We start from the raw sequence: 16534 nt of genomic DNA, 5'->3' as shown, positions 1-16534 counted from the left end.
GTTCGGTTGCGAACACCGGATCGTCTGACTCGTTCGGACCAGACCAGACGCGCCGCAGCTGCTACTATATATTTATTTTGTACTCTAGTTCAGTATTCTATTATGAAAATATTTTTGAGAGAATAAATAGAAGGTTTAAAATTGGCTCAATGTAATGACTCCCCCCTTGGATAATTTGTAGATGACGTAGCGTCAAACGTCATTTGACATGTGGTGAGATAAAAATGGTGCCCGTTTACCAGCTGGCATTCATTTTGTAAATTGCAAAAAATCAACTCCATTGTTGATCAAATATTTTAGCATGGCGTCTGTGTTAGATCTTGTGAAATATCACCAGGGAAGTATTCAGAAATATGCAGGAGATGAACACAAAGTAAGTACATTTTTTATAGGCTTTTTCCTTCCAGGCAATTTTGAAATACCTAAGTAATTTTATTTCGATTGTTAGAAGTCTAGAGGTGACCCGTGATCGACGTATCTACCATTTCTAGAGTAATTACGTTAGTGACATAAACTGCGTAATTAACGAGGATTTAGGATCAGCTCATGAACTGATGTTACATGTACAGGAACTTGCTGCTACAAACCAGTTGTCTGCCTCGTCAAACATAAGGTAGTGACGTCATTCGTTGTTATTTGTTCCCAGGTTCTTAAGGCTATTGATAAGCTGTTTAACCTGGATGTGAAGGTGCAGCACCTTCAGGAGACTGGCGTGGGTCGGACGGTGAATGCGTTGCGTAAAGAACCAGGCGATGTCGGCAAAGCAGCCAGGGCACTCGTCTATAAGTGGAAGCTGATGGTGGCTGCAGAAGAAAGTGACCAGGAAGACGATCACAAAAACAGTGAGCATCTGAAGTTATAGTTTCCTTTCAATATGCTAGATAATGATACGTGTACTACACTTCTATGTGATACATCTCAAAATGACCGAACTTATTCATCACAAGGAGTCTCATCACCTAGTTTAAGATAATAATATAAAAAATAATATATTACTTAAAAGACATTATGTAGTTCAAGGATATCTACATTATTGCACATCTGTGGACCAGATTTAGTTATAAGTAATAATTATTAAGTTTTTAAATGATTATTATATCCTTATTAATAGTCTATTATCAATAAAATTGATATCTTTTAATAAAAACTTAACTGCCATTTTGACTTTTATTTCAAAGACTGATATGTGAGAAAAAATTATGAACTTTGAGAAAAATGTTCATATGGCAGTTAAGTAAAAACAAGTGAAGCACCAACTGTATTAAATTACAATATTTTTGCATGCCATGCTTATGGTTCTATTTTTAAAGTAACAGCAAACACCCAACTTGCTATCAATTCATTCATCAGATCTTTAATACAAAATACTTTCTAAGTTCATAGTCTAGACAGGGATTCTCTTAAAATGCATAAATGGTTTTGTCATAATTTTAATTATCATAATCCTTTTTGCATAACGTTTTTTAGCATAATAGTACTTTCCCATAATAACATCTAAGAATACTGGTTTGTTAGGTATAACTTATTTTGGGACTAATATTTGCTGACATAAATTTGATTCGTATATAAATAGGTATCCATAATTCTTTTTTAGAATAATAGTATTTTGTCATAATTTTTACATGGCATAACAGTAGGTTGGGGTGTGGTGGGGGTGGCCCTCGGGCCACCCCTACGCCGCCAGCATGTTTATCTTACACACGAAAAGTGTACTGAACGATGACCAACAGCATAAAATAGAGTCAAAAAATATAAAAAGTCACAATCATGAACCAAATGCAGCCAAGGAAATAGTAAGTTTCGGAAATGTTCAAAGTTGTGCCAAACCTTTTCTTATTCGAAGTATAGTTTTTATGCTTATAATTATTATGCTTATATATCATTATTGTCATTAATTATTATGCTAGTAGTTATGATTTTCAAAATTATGCTTAAAAAGTTATGACTAATTAATACTATGCGTAACTAATAATAGGACAAGTAACATTATGCCATGGTAAATTATTACATAAAATTTTATGAGTAAAAATAGAGAACCGTCTGGCCAACCACCAATATACCCATTAAAAAAGGTGAACAAAAAAATTAATGAAACATTCATTGGATAAATCCAAATAGAAATGTACAGCTTTTGCATTTGTTGTTGGTCATCTCATCAGTCTCTGAACTACCTATATGATTATAGTTATATGGTTATAATAGTTATCTGTTGAAATGGTAGAACATTTTGAAGTGACAGACCCAATGCACTCTAACCTTTAGGTTTACCTCACTCCTAAGTCCTCAGTCTTAAATCATAACGGCTGAGCACAGATTGAATATTTGAATTGACAAACCCAACCTTCACAGTAGGTATATCAGAACACTTCTTAATATTTTTAGATAAAAATATGTTTTTATGGTAGGTATGTTTTAACATAGGTACCTACTACTGAAATAACATACGCATTGTTAATGGATTTGATTATTTATGTGGTATTTCCAGTGATTCTATACACTGAATGTAATTCCTTATCTTGACAAGTTAGTGTAGTTAGTTAAAAAGGTATAAATTTTTTGCTTCAGTTGCCTTTGTTGATTTGATAACATGAGCCTACTATCTCAGACACCTTATACACCGCCTAAGTACATTATTTATTATGTTCTCAACTGTTCATGTCAATTATTTTGTCAGGTACCAGCAATTTTAACTAATTCTGATCACTTTGCATCTAATATGATAGAGATAGACAATTTGTCACTACTGTCTCTTTCTTGTCCATGTTGAAAGAGTCTTCAGGCTTATCTTCCTTGTCTTGTTGTCTTGATATAAGTATGTATTAATTGTATATTATTTGCTTATTTCTAATAAGACAATATTTATCTTTTAAAGGATCAATTCATAATGGTCATGGCAATGGCAAGGATTCAGATGATGGAGCCCAACATCTTCCTGTCCCAACATCTCATAGCAGATTGAATACCCATACACACACGAATGGGGACCACAGTGGGGCAAAGAGAAAATACAACAGCAGTGAGGTAATGTTCTGATGCATAATTTACAAACAATACAATGGGGACGATTTGGGTGACCACCAACATAATTTTATAGGACTTCAAAATAACTTTAACTAAAAAAAAAGAATAATAAAATAAAATCATATAATAAATAAAATAAAGTGAAGGATGGCACTAGTTTAAGAGCTGTCGAACTCAAATTATGTTAAGTTTGTGTCTGTCCAAGTAGGTCATTTTAAATTAAAACGAATTAAAAGATCCTAATTGATGTCTTAATGCATATATTTCTGCAAATTAACCACCACATTTATTCAGCAACACTTCAGTAATATTAAAATTATATGCTAATTATTATTTTCGTCACGAATGTTAATAACTGCAAGTCATTATAGTAATAGGTAAACTCCTTCATGCAATAGGTATTAAACTCAGCTCTATGGTTCATAACATAACTGCTTTGCCAGCTAGATCTAGTGACCCTCACATAATATTATTTTATTTATTGGCATAAAACTTTTTGCATAACAATTTTATAGAAGTTGATACATAATTCGTCTCAATTGATTTGTGATTTATTTAATTATAGCTGGTGATTTATCTTCGCGTGACAAATACATTTCTAGAATTTATAATTGTGTTTTGACATCCATCACAGATGTTGTATGGCAAGACATGTGTGTGATCTGTAGTAGAATCGAATAACAAATGCATTTAAATAATTAAGGCTCATCTCCACTAGACTATATTCATCATCATGAGTCGGACGAAGCCTTACTGAAAAGAAACTACTTCACTGAAAAACTGTATAAATCTTTTTACAGGAAGATGAACCTGACACAAAAAGGTCACGACAGTCAAGTTCTAGTGATGATGAAGATGACAAAAGTAAAATTGTAAAAGTCAAAATTGAACCCCCTGAAAGTGATAATGATGGCTCAGATTCACACAGCACAAGTGATGAAGATTCAGAGTCGTCAGAAGAAGACAAGGTCAAAGTCAAAACAGAAAACATTAAAATAAAAACTGAACCCCCTGAAATAAAAACAGAGTCACCTGAAGAGTCATACACACCTCAATATTCCCCCATCAATCATAGTAAAAGTCAACAGAAAGCAGAGTCTTCAAATTCAAAAAGATCTCAAGATGTTACAGATACACATCACATTTCAAAACAAGCAAAACATCACAGTTCAGAAACAAGACATGCCTCTGCAAAATCTTTCTCAAGTGACAACAGCACAAAGGACAAAGAAAGTAGTTCAGAAAAAAGGCACAAGGATCATAAATCATCAGATAAACAAAATAAAGAAGAATCGAGACCATTTTATAAAGAAGATTCAAAATTGTCAAGTAAATATAGCTCGGATAAACATAGCTCTGATAAATACAGTTCAGATAAACATAGCTCTGATAAATACAGTTCAGATAAACATAGCTCTGATAAATACAGCTCCGATAAATACAGATCCGATAAATATGGTTCGGATAAATACAGCTCAGATAAATACAGCTCAGATAAATACAGCTCAGATAAACACACCGCGGATAAGCACAGTGCAGATAAATCCCGTGTGGACAAATACAATTCCGACAAATACAGCTCGAATAAACATAGCTCGGAAAAGCATAGCACTGACAAATACAAAACTAGCTCTCATAAATCTGAATCTGATAGAAGCAGCTCACGTAAATCTGAAGCTGACAGATCAACATCATATAAATCTGACAGCAATTCTGATAAATATAAAAATCACGATAAAAGTAAATCAGATAAACATAGCAGTTCTAAGTCAGACAAGGACAAATATAAAAGTCCACATGAAAAGGAGATCTCAAGTGACAAACACAAATCGAAGGAAAGTAGTAGTTCTAAGCAAAAAAGTTCCTCTAGTAAGGACACGTCAAAGGATAAAAATAGTTCTTCTAAAGAGAGTAGTCATAGCAGTAAGAGCGATAAAAAGCACTCGTCATCGAGTGATAAGTCGAAGAGTGAAACTAAGGCAGAGAAGACTGAGGATAAAAATAGCGAGAAAAAATCTAGCCACAAATCAAGTTCTTATTCCGAGAAAAGCAAGTCTAGTAGCAGTAAAACGAAGGAAGATAAACCAAAGAAAAAAGTGACTGTAAATACTGATGATGATGATGGTATCGGCTGTGAATCAGGTAGAGTTTACACATAGTTAACCTGTCGAAAGTTAGCGTGATAGTAAGCTTGATTCAGTATCCTTCGCTTTCTCTTGATAACATATTAGGTGAAAGTAGCGCACGATATCTGATTGCCCATCCTCAGTTATGCAATGCCTGTATACAATACCTTACTAAGCCTTTCACAATTTTGCGATTTACGTATTTAAATAGGGTCAGTGTGAGACTTGCAACGCCATTATTACATTTTTATTATGACATGCTTGTTGGCATTATCTTTCTTTAAAGTAACTAATTAATGATATTGCAGCGGAAAAATCTTTCAATACTACTAAATACCATGAATGACTAAGAGCTATAATAGATGAATACTAGTTGCCTGTTCAAATAGAATTTGTAAATGATTCGATTTATGTGTGATTGCAGGTGCAAGTTTTGCAGAAGCATTAGGAATGGTTGTTCCAACCAAATCGAAAAAGAAACAGCAAACAACACCTGTAAAAGATTCTACATCGCCTAACGGGTCCACTACAAATGATGTAAGTTGTTATTATTGGTTTTATAGCAACATTATTGCAACAGCCTCTGTGGTCCAGTGGTTGAGCGTTGGACTCACGATCCGGAGGCCCCGGGTTCGAATCCCGGTGGGGACATATCACAAAAATCACTTTGTGATCCCTAGTTTGGTTAGAACATTACAGGCTGATCACCTGATTGTCCGAAAGTAAGATGATCTATACTTCGGAAGGCACATTAAGCCGTTGGTCCCGGTTACTATTTACTGATGTAAGTGAGTAATGGTTACATGAGCCATGTCAGGGGCCTTTGGCGGCTCAATCATAACCCTGACACCAGGGTTGATGAGGCTGGTATTCCACCTCTTATGAGGTAAGCCCACACGATAAGAAGAAGATTGCAACATTAACAATATCTACCTACTCTACTCGGAACATTCTGAAGATTGTATCTGTCGTGTTGTGTGACTTACATAATGGGTACATTATGGACTTCGGTCCTGAAAATTATATAAGTAAAATCAGATATAATTCTTGTAAATATTATTATATTATTCCATTACTATAAAAAAACTTATCTCCCAGAGACAAACCACAACAGATAAGTTATCGACTAACGTGTAGGAATAAACGGTATTCAATAAAAACAAATACATTTATTTACCATTATGTTTAACTTGATTAATTGTCGCTTTAGCAACATAAAATAATATTTGATATGTGCTTGTATAAGACGGTAACTTCTCACATTTTTCTGCTAAAACTTACCTAAATATTTTCACATGTTTAACAATCTTAGAAATATCGATCACGTCTAAATTAATGTCTTAATGAATTAAGACTATCAACCCCTCCTCTAAGGAAAGACTTCGCATAAATTGTTCTCGCTTCCACACATTGTGCTTTCGCGTTGAGGTCCTAAAGTGGATCGCATTAATGTTAGCAGCACATAGAGCCAGGAAAGCGAGATAAGTGGGCCAGTATGCGAAATTAATTATGAATGAAACTGCAAACAAAATTTTCTCGCGTTTCCATCGACCGAGGCGGCATTGTCTGGGTCTACACTACATAGACATACCTCAGACACCCCATGCAAAAATCTCATTACCGTCTGCCGCTTTAGTGAGACAAACAATCCGTGCACGCTCCCCCTTACTCCTTAGCAGCTTACGGCCATTTAAACTAAAGTAAGATCCAAAGGAGCTCTATGGCTGAGGAGCTCGGTGGCGCAGCGGTAAACGCGCTCGGTCTGCAGTTGTTGAAGTTAAGCAACTTTCGCAAAGGCCGGTCATAGGATGGGTCACCACAAATAAAAAAGTTTTCATCTCAAGCTCCGCCGTGCTTCGGAAGGCACGTTAAGCCGTTGGTCCCGGCTGCATTAGCAGTCGTTAATAACCACCAATCCGCACTGGGCCCGCGTGGTGGTTTAAGGCCCGATCTCCTTATCCATCCATAGGGAAGGCCCGTGCCCCAGCAGTGGGGACTTTAATGGGCTGGTGATGATGAAGATCCAAAGGGGGTGAGGTAAAGCGCCCGATACCTATTGTTCGGGGCGAAGAGTTGCCGTTCTATTCTTTATTTTATGACCCACTTTAGCATGTCAAGTCGAGCATAAGAGATTAGGGAATTATAATCTGTACATTTGATTGCAGCTAAGTCCCGCGGCCCTGCTAGCGCCTACCGCGAAGCTCGCTCCGCTGCCCGCGCTGGAAATCTCTGCACTGCCGGAGATATCTCCTAACTATAAGCCTCGACCGCCGCCCAAATTCATGCCACATTTCAACGACGATGATGCTATGAGTGCTGTCATATCTTCCAAAAACCAAAGGTAATATACCCAAATTATTTAATCTTCCACATTTATGTTATATCTGGGTATAATTACCAGTTAAATTACTACTTTTTTAACCGACTTCATTTATTTATTTAAGATAGGTTCACAATACCGTAACCTTCTAAATGTAAAATGTTTTAATGTATGTGATGTGGCTGTACTTAATAATAAATATATAAATAAATAAGTTCGCGTTTGAATGCTAATTCACTCTAGTCTTGAAAACGCCAAGATAATAATGTTTGGAAAACACAGTCTACAGCAGGCCATTTCTAGCTTTACCACTTTATAATTTTATGCCAGGATGATATGCGTAATGCTTGTTAGTGGGTTGTATTTTCTGCATTTAGACTCAATGGTCCAACATGTGTGTAAAGAATATTATTATTAATAATAGCCCACAATGTCCCACTGCAGGGCAAAGGCCTCTCTTCTTCTTCTTCTTTTTCTCTTCTTTGTAAGGAATAATACACTATTATGATGATTTTCCGAACAATATCGTATTTGTTCCAGAACTAAAGTGTACTCCGGAAACAAAGTGATCGGAAAAATACCTACTTTATATGAAATGTGCGTGCATGTCCTTCAAGAACATATCGATGGTAAGTCTTACAACACATTCATAAATTGGGCATCCCCAATATATTGTTTTTTAGGACATGTCCTGAAAAAATATTTAGAACTACGTATAATCTCTGAACCGGCGCGTGTTATTAAACAATAAATTAAGCACCCCCAATATATTGCTTTCCAAGATATGTCCTGAAAAAAAAATGTTTTTTTAACGGCGCGATAGTATGAAAATATTGTAGAATGTGGAAGCAAAAGAAGTAGGCATGTCAGGATTGAAGGAAATTGTTCGATAGCCTCTGCTTACCCCGGTAGGAAATAGGCCAATATGTGTCTACCACACGTATTGGCTCCCAGAAATTTCGAGTTAAATATTTTTCACATCAAGAGACTAAAATACTTTTTTTTCAGCTCTGGAATATACTGGTGGTGTACCATACGAGATTCTAAAGCCCGTAGTCGACAGGGCAACACCCCAACAACTGTTTATGCTTGAACACTACAATCCATACCTTATGGAGGACACTGCGCACCTATGGCAGAAGAACTGTGAGAAGCATTTCCGTAACAAGAAACGAGAGGAAATGGAAACCTGGCGAGAGATGTACATGGTAAGTGAAGCAATATTTTGTTCAGCTCTACCACTTAATGAGCAAGGATTTTTAGTGGGTACTGTTGTGGTCCCAAGTAACTTTTGCTGATTTGTAACTATTATAATTAAAAACACATAATAACGGGTTCTTACCGCGTTAAACTGGGGATATGAGACTCCCGATATTTCGACACTGTTGCAAGTGCCATGATCACGGGATGACTGATGAGATTGGAGTGGAGTAGGTAGATCCATAATTTTCTACGGGCAGACATATCTGTCTACCCTCTTTCTTTGCCGCTTGTTTATGTTTTTGATATCAGAATGTTCGGAACCATCTGAACTCGCACCAAACTCACTACGACAAACCGCACTCACTGTGTCCTCACGTTTTTTCACCACATTAGGCCGTTTCAAGCTTTTTACAACACCTACTACTGGATTAGTTGTGGTAGTTCGTACATCGGACAAACAAAACGGTCTATTTCTTGCCGGATTAAAGAACATATTAGTGCCATGAAGAAAAACGACGTGCAGAAATCTGCTATAGCTGAGCATGTACTGGAGTCGGGCCCTAACCACTGGATCGAGTTTAACAATCCACAAATATTATCGACAGAACGTCATTACATCCCGAGACTCGTAAAAGAGGCTATTGAAATCAGAAAACATAAAAATTTCAACAGGGAAGACGGGTTCAAATTATCGACCATGTGGAATCCAGTAGTAGGTGTTGTAAAAAGCTTGAAACGGTCTAATGTGGTGAAAAAACGTGAGGACACAGTGAGTGCGGTTTGTCGTAGTGAGTTTGGTGCGAGTTCAGATGGTTCCGAACATTCCGATATCAAAAACATAAACAAGCGGCAAAGAAAGAGGGTAGACAGATATGTCTGCCCGTAGAAAATTATGGATCTACCTACTCCACTCCAATCTCATCAGTCATCCCGTGATCATGGCACTTGCAACAGTGTCGAAATATCAGGAGTCTCATATCCCCATTTAAACGCGGTAAGAACCCGTTATTATGTGTTTTAATTATGATAATAACCGCGTAAACTTAAAACAATGTAACTATTATATTCTCGAATTGTCACCTAGCTTGTCTTTGCCTAAATTTGTTACCCTAGCAGGGCAATAAATAGTTTATTCGAAAAAGAAAAAAGGACTACACAGTCTTCGTGTAAAATTTTGTCTAGTCTTCTAATTTTGTGATATACTTAAAATATTTTTTCTTGTAGTCCGACCTGACTAAAATTCTTGATTCTGCTTGTAATATTACAGAGGTGCCAAGAAGAACAAGAACACAAATTGAAGTCTCTCACAGCCAACATCAGGATGACGCAGGAGGCTAAGAAGGCGCCCATCAAACAAACCAAGATGGCGTACGTAGACACCGTGGTGAAACCACCCAGAAACGTCGCTAGGAAACAGGTAGTTATTAATTTTACTAAGAATTATAATGGAGTCGATTCCGGTAAACTTTAATTTACTTTTACAGAAACATAGCTAGTAAGAGACCTATCAAACTAAATTAAAATGAAGTTTTGTCTCGCAAAATCAGCATCATTATCTATTTTTTACCGGACTGGGGCGTATCAAAAAAGAGGGTTGTGTATTTGACCGCTTTGTATGTATATGGGTAATTCTCACCAAATCTCGAAATTCGGTCGACACAACATTGTGAAAAAAAATGTTCTAAATTAAATGTTTTTTTTTCAACAATTTCATAGTATCCATGTAACTTGATATGTATAATATAGTAGGCCCCAGAAAAAAAGTACTTAAGTTTTTCTTTTGGCCAAAGTTTTTCTAAGCCTTCGGGGTCGGATTTCATTTTCTCTCAGCGCTTTCTATCATACTCTTTCTTTCTTAATTGAGCTTCTTCCATGGACAACTTCTTTCTATTTGCAGTTATTTTCTCTAAAGCAACAAAGCAATACGGAAATTAGGTTAGCAAGAAAGTTAGCGAAAGAAAACTCAAGTAGACAAATCATTCCCTCATAAATCGTCATTCCCTCACCATACATTTTCATGAGGGAATGATGGTGAGGGAATGACAAAATCAAAGAAAAACGAAACGATCTCGTAAACATACCCTTACTTTTAGGCATGCGACTTTGTGTTAGTAAACTACTCCCAATACCAAACATTTCTGTATAATTAAAACTTATATTATTACTTACCTCTTATTTTTATTGATTGTGGAGTAATGACGTTAAAAAAAGTAGACTTTGAAATAAATTTGCTAAAGCTTTTCGCAAGAGAAAGTCATGCACGCACCAGGTGAAATCGGCATTTTGAAACATTGACAGTGTTGTCAACTATCAAAAACTAATGATAGCGTTCCAAAATCATTAAAAGTATGATTATAAATCGACTGTCGGTAGATGTGTGAGGGAATGATTACCAATCATGGGACACAAGTATTACAATAAATTGTACCCCCTTTTATTAATAGTTTATTATAAATGGCAGTAGATAAATGAAGATGTATCATATTTTAATAGTTTAGTTCAATTTGCAATCAGTTATATTATAATTTAGTTGATTTTATTCACTTGAATATATTATAATCGGGAGTGTGGGACATAGTGAGGAAATGATTTTCAAAGAAATATTTATATAAAAAAATTAAAATTTGTTCTCATTGGGTCACATTTTGTAATATCCATAGTTAGCAGCAATGATATACTTTTCAAAGAAAAAATAATATCCCTTTTCTGTCGATTAGTTTTTCTGATAAACTCACAGGACTGGAATTTCGAGATTTGGTGAGAATTACCCATATACGTCTGTTTTCACCTAACTTCTAAACCACTTATTGGAATGTAATAATTAATATAAATAAAATTAATAAGTTTAAAAATTAAAACCTAGTCGGACGGAAAAATCGCGGTCTTAAAAGTTTGAAACAAGAAAGTTAGGTATAACTTTATAGATGCCATAGTCAGCGAACTCTTAGGACAGATCAGCATTTTCTTGTTTAATATTTTTAGAGTGCGATTTTTCCGTAGTCGGGTTTTAGTTTTTAAACTTATTTTTTAATTGTATTTATTGTGATTCGAAAAGCGCCGACGACGCAGAAAGAAGAAGCGTGAAACTTGGATTTTGTACCCGAAACGCCAAGGTCTGTTTTAAAGGTTAATTTATGACCAATGAGTGGCCAATTATCTGCAATACTACAAGGTCCTAATTCAAAATAAGTAACTTTTATTTGTTTGTGGCAGGCCTTGCACGGTACTAAGTACGCGGCGACAGCGAGCCCGGCGGCGCGCGTGGCGGCGCTGGCGGCGGCACCCAACGTGCTGAAGGGAGGCGCCGTGCGACCCCCACCCGCGGCCTCCGTCTCTGTCTCAAGCTTCAACAAACCCAAGAAGGCTCCGCTCATGCAAAAAGCCCTACAATTCATGCGTGGACGCAAACGATGATATTTACTAACTAGAATTCCGTACGCGAGGTAATTGTTAAACCCGGAACCTTATTATGATTTTAAAATATTATCTTCATGTATTAGTGTTGCGTGTGATTTTATAAATATCTGTAATGATTTTTTACCCGCAAAAGAAGGGTTATGTTTTACGAAATGTAAATAATTTGTTTATGGATGAGGGTTGCGAATAAGGCAGCGTAAGGTCGTGTCGCATAGATAATATATATTTTTTGTAGGTAGTTTAAAAGCAGGTATGTTGCGGAGCTCCGTAACGAAACATTCGGATATCCGAAATAAAAATGTAACCGAAACCAATATAAAATTTGCCGAACCCACGACACCGCATTCCTTTGCATTTTTTTTTTCTATTGTTTCTAGACTAGTCCGTCATTGTGGGATTACTTACAATTCTTAATTTAAAACTCGTAATTAAAGCCAAATCATGTTTACAATTCCTGAATAATCTAATATCCGTAACCTAAAGGATAAGCCGAAATTATTTAATATTTAAGTCCGCAAAACGGTAAAAAATATTTCTGTATCCGTATCCGAAACTTCATATCCGTAACATTCCTGATTAAAAGAAATGGTTTTGCTAATTTAAAAACAAGCCCCTTGGGTGGCCAGTTGTAGGATGTATTCTGCCTTATTCGATCCCGTCGCATCTTTATTTTCAGAAACTTTTTACCCAAGAACATATTATTATTATGTTTCACACTAAGTATCTTAATTTTCGTTTTGGATGGCAATGCATTTACTTGATAAGAACACCTACCTACCACTCGCTTGTACAGCTTAGCAAGATTTTAAATAAAAGGGGTGAATTAATCTGCAAAGTTTATATTTGCATGAAAATTGCAACAACCATAATTATGTATTTTTTATACGAATAAACGAACAGTTTAGCTTTTCTTGTTCACAAAATGCTGCAACAATAGAACTAACACGTATAATGGAATATTACACTTGTCATGACACTTGTAATCTTTGAATTAGAACAATATTTTGCAACCACTTATTTGATTAGAACACTGAAGTAAATCCAGATCTCGATCAAATATTCTTTAGTTTCAGATAATTGTATTATATATTGTAGATGTAATTCAGACTTTTGTTAGAAACACAAGTGTCTCTTCAATGTATTCCACAGAAATATTAATATGTTTTACGTAATCTGTGGTTTTTAATTATGTATAAATTTTTAGGTAAAAGTACTAGGTATTTTTATAGATAATTTGTTTTATTTCAAAAAGAGTATAGGTAAATAATTTATGATTATGTAATTCTTAGATAGGCACTGTTGTAATATTTCCTGCTAAAATTGAACGCTGTCAACGCCGATTTAAAGAATATCGTTCCTGAATGAAACCAAAAAGCGACAGCGGAAAAAAGTGTAAATTAGAACAAATATAGATTCTGAGTTTACAGAATACATTAGGTAGTTTTAATCAGAATAGATAATAAATAATAGACCATTATTTTATTATGCCATTATAACATTAGTAAGTAAATATAAAATTATAACATATGTAGTGCCTATCACTTATCTATCATAAAAAAGTTACATCCATCTGTCATTAATTCGTGAAATAACAAATTGTTTGGCATGTATCTGTTTTTCAACGTTATTCTTTAATATTACTTGGGTTTAATATTATATTTGTGTGTAAATATGTTGTTGAAAGTCGGGAAAGTACCAAAAAGATAGAGTCGTGTGATGTTTGAAAAAAAAAACAAACGATATGTGATTTTATGTATAATATAATACGCTGTAACAACGCTATGAGATGAGAGTATAATAATCGTATCTTTAAAATAAATAGGTCTTATCAACTAGTATGTCTTACAACTATATAAATTACCATAAACAATAAAATTTAAAAACTTATTAAAGAAAGTTAACAATTATACAGTAGATATATTTTTTCACAGCAGTGACTCAACAAAACTTGTTACTTTTGTTTTTTGTACTATGGATTTTGTTAAGTATGTACATTAATTGAAATAAATCTTAGCTTCACAATAGTATGAATTTTCTATAGACCAATAAATACAAACAATGGGCACTTTTCTATGAGTAGCATACATTACATTTATTTTAAAAAATGTTTACCAAAATATGTTTGTGCTGTGCTTTGTGTCTGAATATAAAAAGGATACATCACCACACAGCCCAAACCATTCCACTACATAACATAAACAGCCTACCTAAATACACTACCTACTGCTGGGTTCAGGCTTCTTCTCAATCAACTGGAGGAGGTACAGAGCATACTCCACCATGTTGCTCCCCTGCGGGTTGGTGACCTACTACAATGGACTATAAAGTATTTTTTTTGCATAAGGTTTCTCTGTTAACTTGTAGGCAAACTGCGCATATAAAAGTAAGTGTGCAATGCACACAAATGTCAAATCACAATATTGCTTTTTTAGATGAATTGTTTTGATGTGGCCTTTTTAACCCCCCAGGTCGCGGACTACACCAATTTATTATTTACTTCTCATAGCAGATTTATACCAGTAACCAGTATGCTATGCACATAGGTATAATGTTACATTATTATTCTAAGTATCTTTGTTGAATGTTCTATGTCATACATTTTGTAGAAATTTCACTTTAAAAGACAAATGATAGTAAGTAGTTTTTAAAATGTATCTTAGTGAAAACATTAGAAGAATGTTGAATTGTCAGTTTTCTCAATTGAAATGCCATTATTTATTACAGTGAATATACTATGTGGATTTCAAATTATTTCGTATTATTTTATTCATTTAGTTCATTAAAATAGGGTAAATGTGCTATTATAGCATCAGTACTATGTGGATTTCAAATTATTTCGTACTATTTTATTCATTTAGTTCATTAAAATAGGGTAAATATGCTATTATAGCATCAGAAAAAATGTAATATCTTGTATGAGATGAAACTTTAATATAAAACCACTTCAATATTCCTGAACTTAGATTTAAGCTGTTTTTCATAATCAGTGTTAATAATCCTAGCGCATTGATATACTGCAAGGAATTTGAGATTCTTATAACTTTCTGATATTACATCCACCACAACTGGGGAAACATTGCTGATTCTAGATAAGCTCAAACTCTTTAGTGTTACTAAAGAAGGGCTGCTTAAAGTCTTTAACAGCTTGTCCTCGGTAAACTTATTATTGTTCCAGATTTGCAAATGCTCAATTTTCTTTAAATTCACCAAAGCAATAAGACCTATATCTGTAAGATTTTCGCATCTTATAATAGCTAAATCTGTCAAATGTGGACATTTAGACAACATCATCACACAGTTGTCATCTAACCCATTACCTCCGTAGATATGCAGCGTATGCAAAATTTCCTGTTTTGACTTTATAAACTCACTCACAAATTCCAAAGGGAGATCCCTAATCTTTTCAATGAAAATATGAGTCAATTGTTTACAATGTAGCAAACTATTACAATTATTTGCATTAAGACCAAATTCCGATAATGCTAAATATTTAAGATGCTCAAATCTGTCAAATCGAATCAACAAATCTTCAACGCTTTGCAGCTGAAGAGAATTCTTCAGGCTAAACTTTTTCAAGTTTGGCCATCGTTCTAAAATATTCTCAAAACCTTTTGCAACTCTACACATCACAAGTTCTAAGCAAACAAGGTTAGCCATTTTATCTAGAATTGAACTAATCATAGGATAGCTGTAAATATATTGAAGTTTGAGGCAGCTTATGTACTCGTAGTGTGTTGATATAATCTCCAGGTTTCTTGCACTCACTTCGCTCTGACCTGGCTTCCCTGAGTAGACAAGAGGCAAATGCTTCCACAATAATGGGTCGCGAGCTAACTTTTGCCATCGTTGGCTTACGTTTTCACAAACCAGTATCGCTTCTAATGGCAAATATTTAAAAATATATATCAGCAGTTCATCTGGCAAAACATTTATTTCATCGTAATTTTCTGCCCCTGAGCCGGTCATCTTGACGGCCTAAAAGGTATTTAATAATATCATAATTATTTATCGAAAACTAGCTAATTCATCAATAGCAGACAAGGGTTATAGCTTTGAGAAGAAAAAGAAGCATGAACGAATATTGTTCAAATATAAACAATAACAAACATTTATACTAGGTAGCTGTCAAAACAGAACACTAGTCTACTCACCTAACCGGGAAATATGTAATTTACGCGCACTGGTGTTTTCTTGACTATTTACAACTACGTAGTTGACTTGCATAAAATGCAAATCATTTCCATCTAAATTTGGCTTGGATCAATTATTTAGTTACACACTTCTCCCAATCCGATAATAGGGAATTCGCCTGGCTGGACCAGACGGGGGAAGGGAAAGGGACGAAGACCGAAGTCGAGGGGCATACAAAACAAGTGTTGCCAAATACCTACCTACAACTATTGCCAGCAGACAGCAGACGCTTATCTGTGTTTTGTTAATGTTAAGT

The 16534-nt window shown here is 35.0% G+C and overlaps 2 protein-coding genes across 3 annotated transcripts; one reads left to right on the top strand and one right to left on the bottom strand.

Annotated features, from left to right (window-relative positions):
• The first annotated feature begins 188 nt into the window (after positions 1-188).
• LOC126370039 (transcription elongation factor B polypeptide 3-like) lies at positions 189-12232 on the top strand. 2 transcript variants are annotated; one of them, XM_050014673.1, is made up of 11 exons: positions 189-373; positions 647-842; positions 2873-3021; positions 3822-4510; positions 4541-5163; positions 5572-5684; positions 7313-7488; positions 8008-8096; positions 8476-8675; positions 9938-10087; positions 11884-12232. In XM_050014673.1, exons 1-11 carry the CDS (start codon positions 302-304, stop codon positions 12082-12084), a joined length of 2658 nt encoding a protein of 885 aa, XP_049870630.1. In that variant the 5' UTR covers positions 189-301; the 3' UTR covers positions 12085-12232. The 2 variants fall into 2 exon arrangements, with proteins under 2 accessions (XP_049870630.1, XP_049870629.1); XM_050014672.1 differs by having other exon boundaries at positions 3822-5163.
• A 1597-nt stretch (positions 12233-13829) lies between these two features.
• Positions 13830-16463, bottom strand: LOC126370100 (F-box/LRR-repeat protein 7-like). The gene is made up of 2 exons (XM_050014828.1): positions 16239-16463; positions 13830-16062 (listed from the first exon to the last, which is right to left on the bottom strand). Exon 2 carries the CDS (start codon positions 16051-16053, stop codon positions 15016-15018), a length of 1038 nt encoding a protein of 345 aa, XP_049870785.1. The 5' UTR covers positions 16054-16062; positions 16239-16463; the 3' UTR covers positions 13830-15015.
• Between the last annotated feature and the right edge of the window lie 71 nt (positions 16464-16534).

The sequence above is a fragment of the Pectinophora gossypiella genome, chromosome 10 (genome assembly GCF_024362695.1).
Source record: "Pectinophora gossypiella chromosome 10, ilPecGoss1.1, whole genome shotgun sequence".
NCBI lineage: Eukaryota > Metazoa > Arthropoda > Insecta > Lepidoptera > Gelechiidae > Pectinophora > Pectinophora gossypiella.
Note: the sequence above shows the minus strand (reverse complement) of the source record. Positions and strands in the feature narration are given on the sequence as shown.

Coding starts and splice junctions, on each gene's coding strand:
- LOC126370100 (XM_050014828.1), bottom strand. CDS start 16,053: ATGACCGGCTCAGGGGCAGAAAATTACGATGAAATAAATGTTTTGCCA.
- LOC126370039 (XM_050014672.1), top strand. CDS start 302: ATGGCGTCTGTGTTAGATCTTGTGAAATATCACCAGGGAAGTATTCAG. Junction 5,164..5,571: donor TGGTATCGGCTGTGAATCAG/GTAGAGTTTACA, acceptor GTGTGATTGCAG/GTGCAAGTTTTGCAGAAGCA. Junction 10,088..11,883: donor GAAACGTCGCTAGGAAACAG/GTAGTTATTAAT, acceptor TGTTTGTGGCAG/GCCTTGCACGGTACTAAGTA.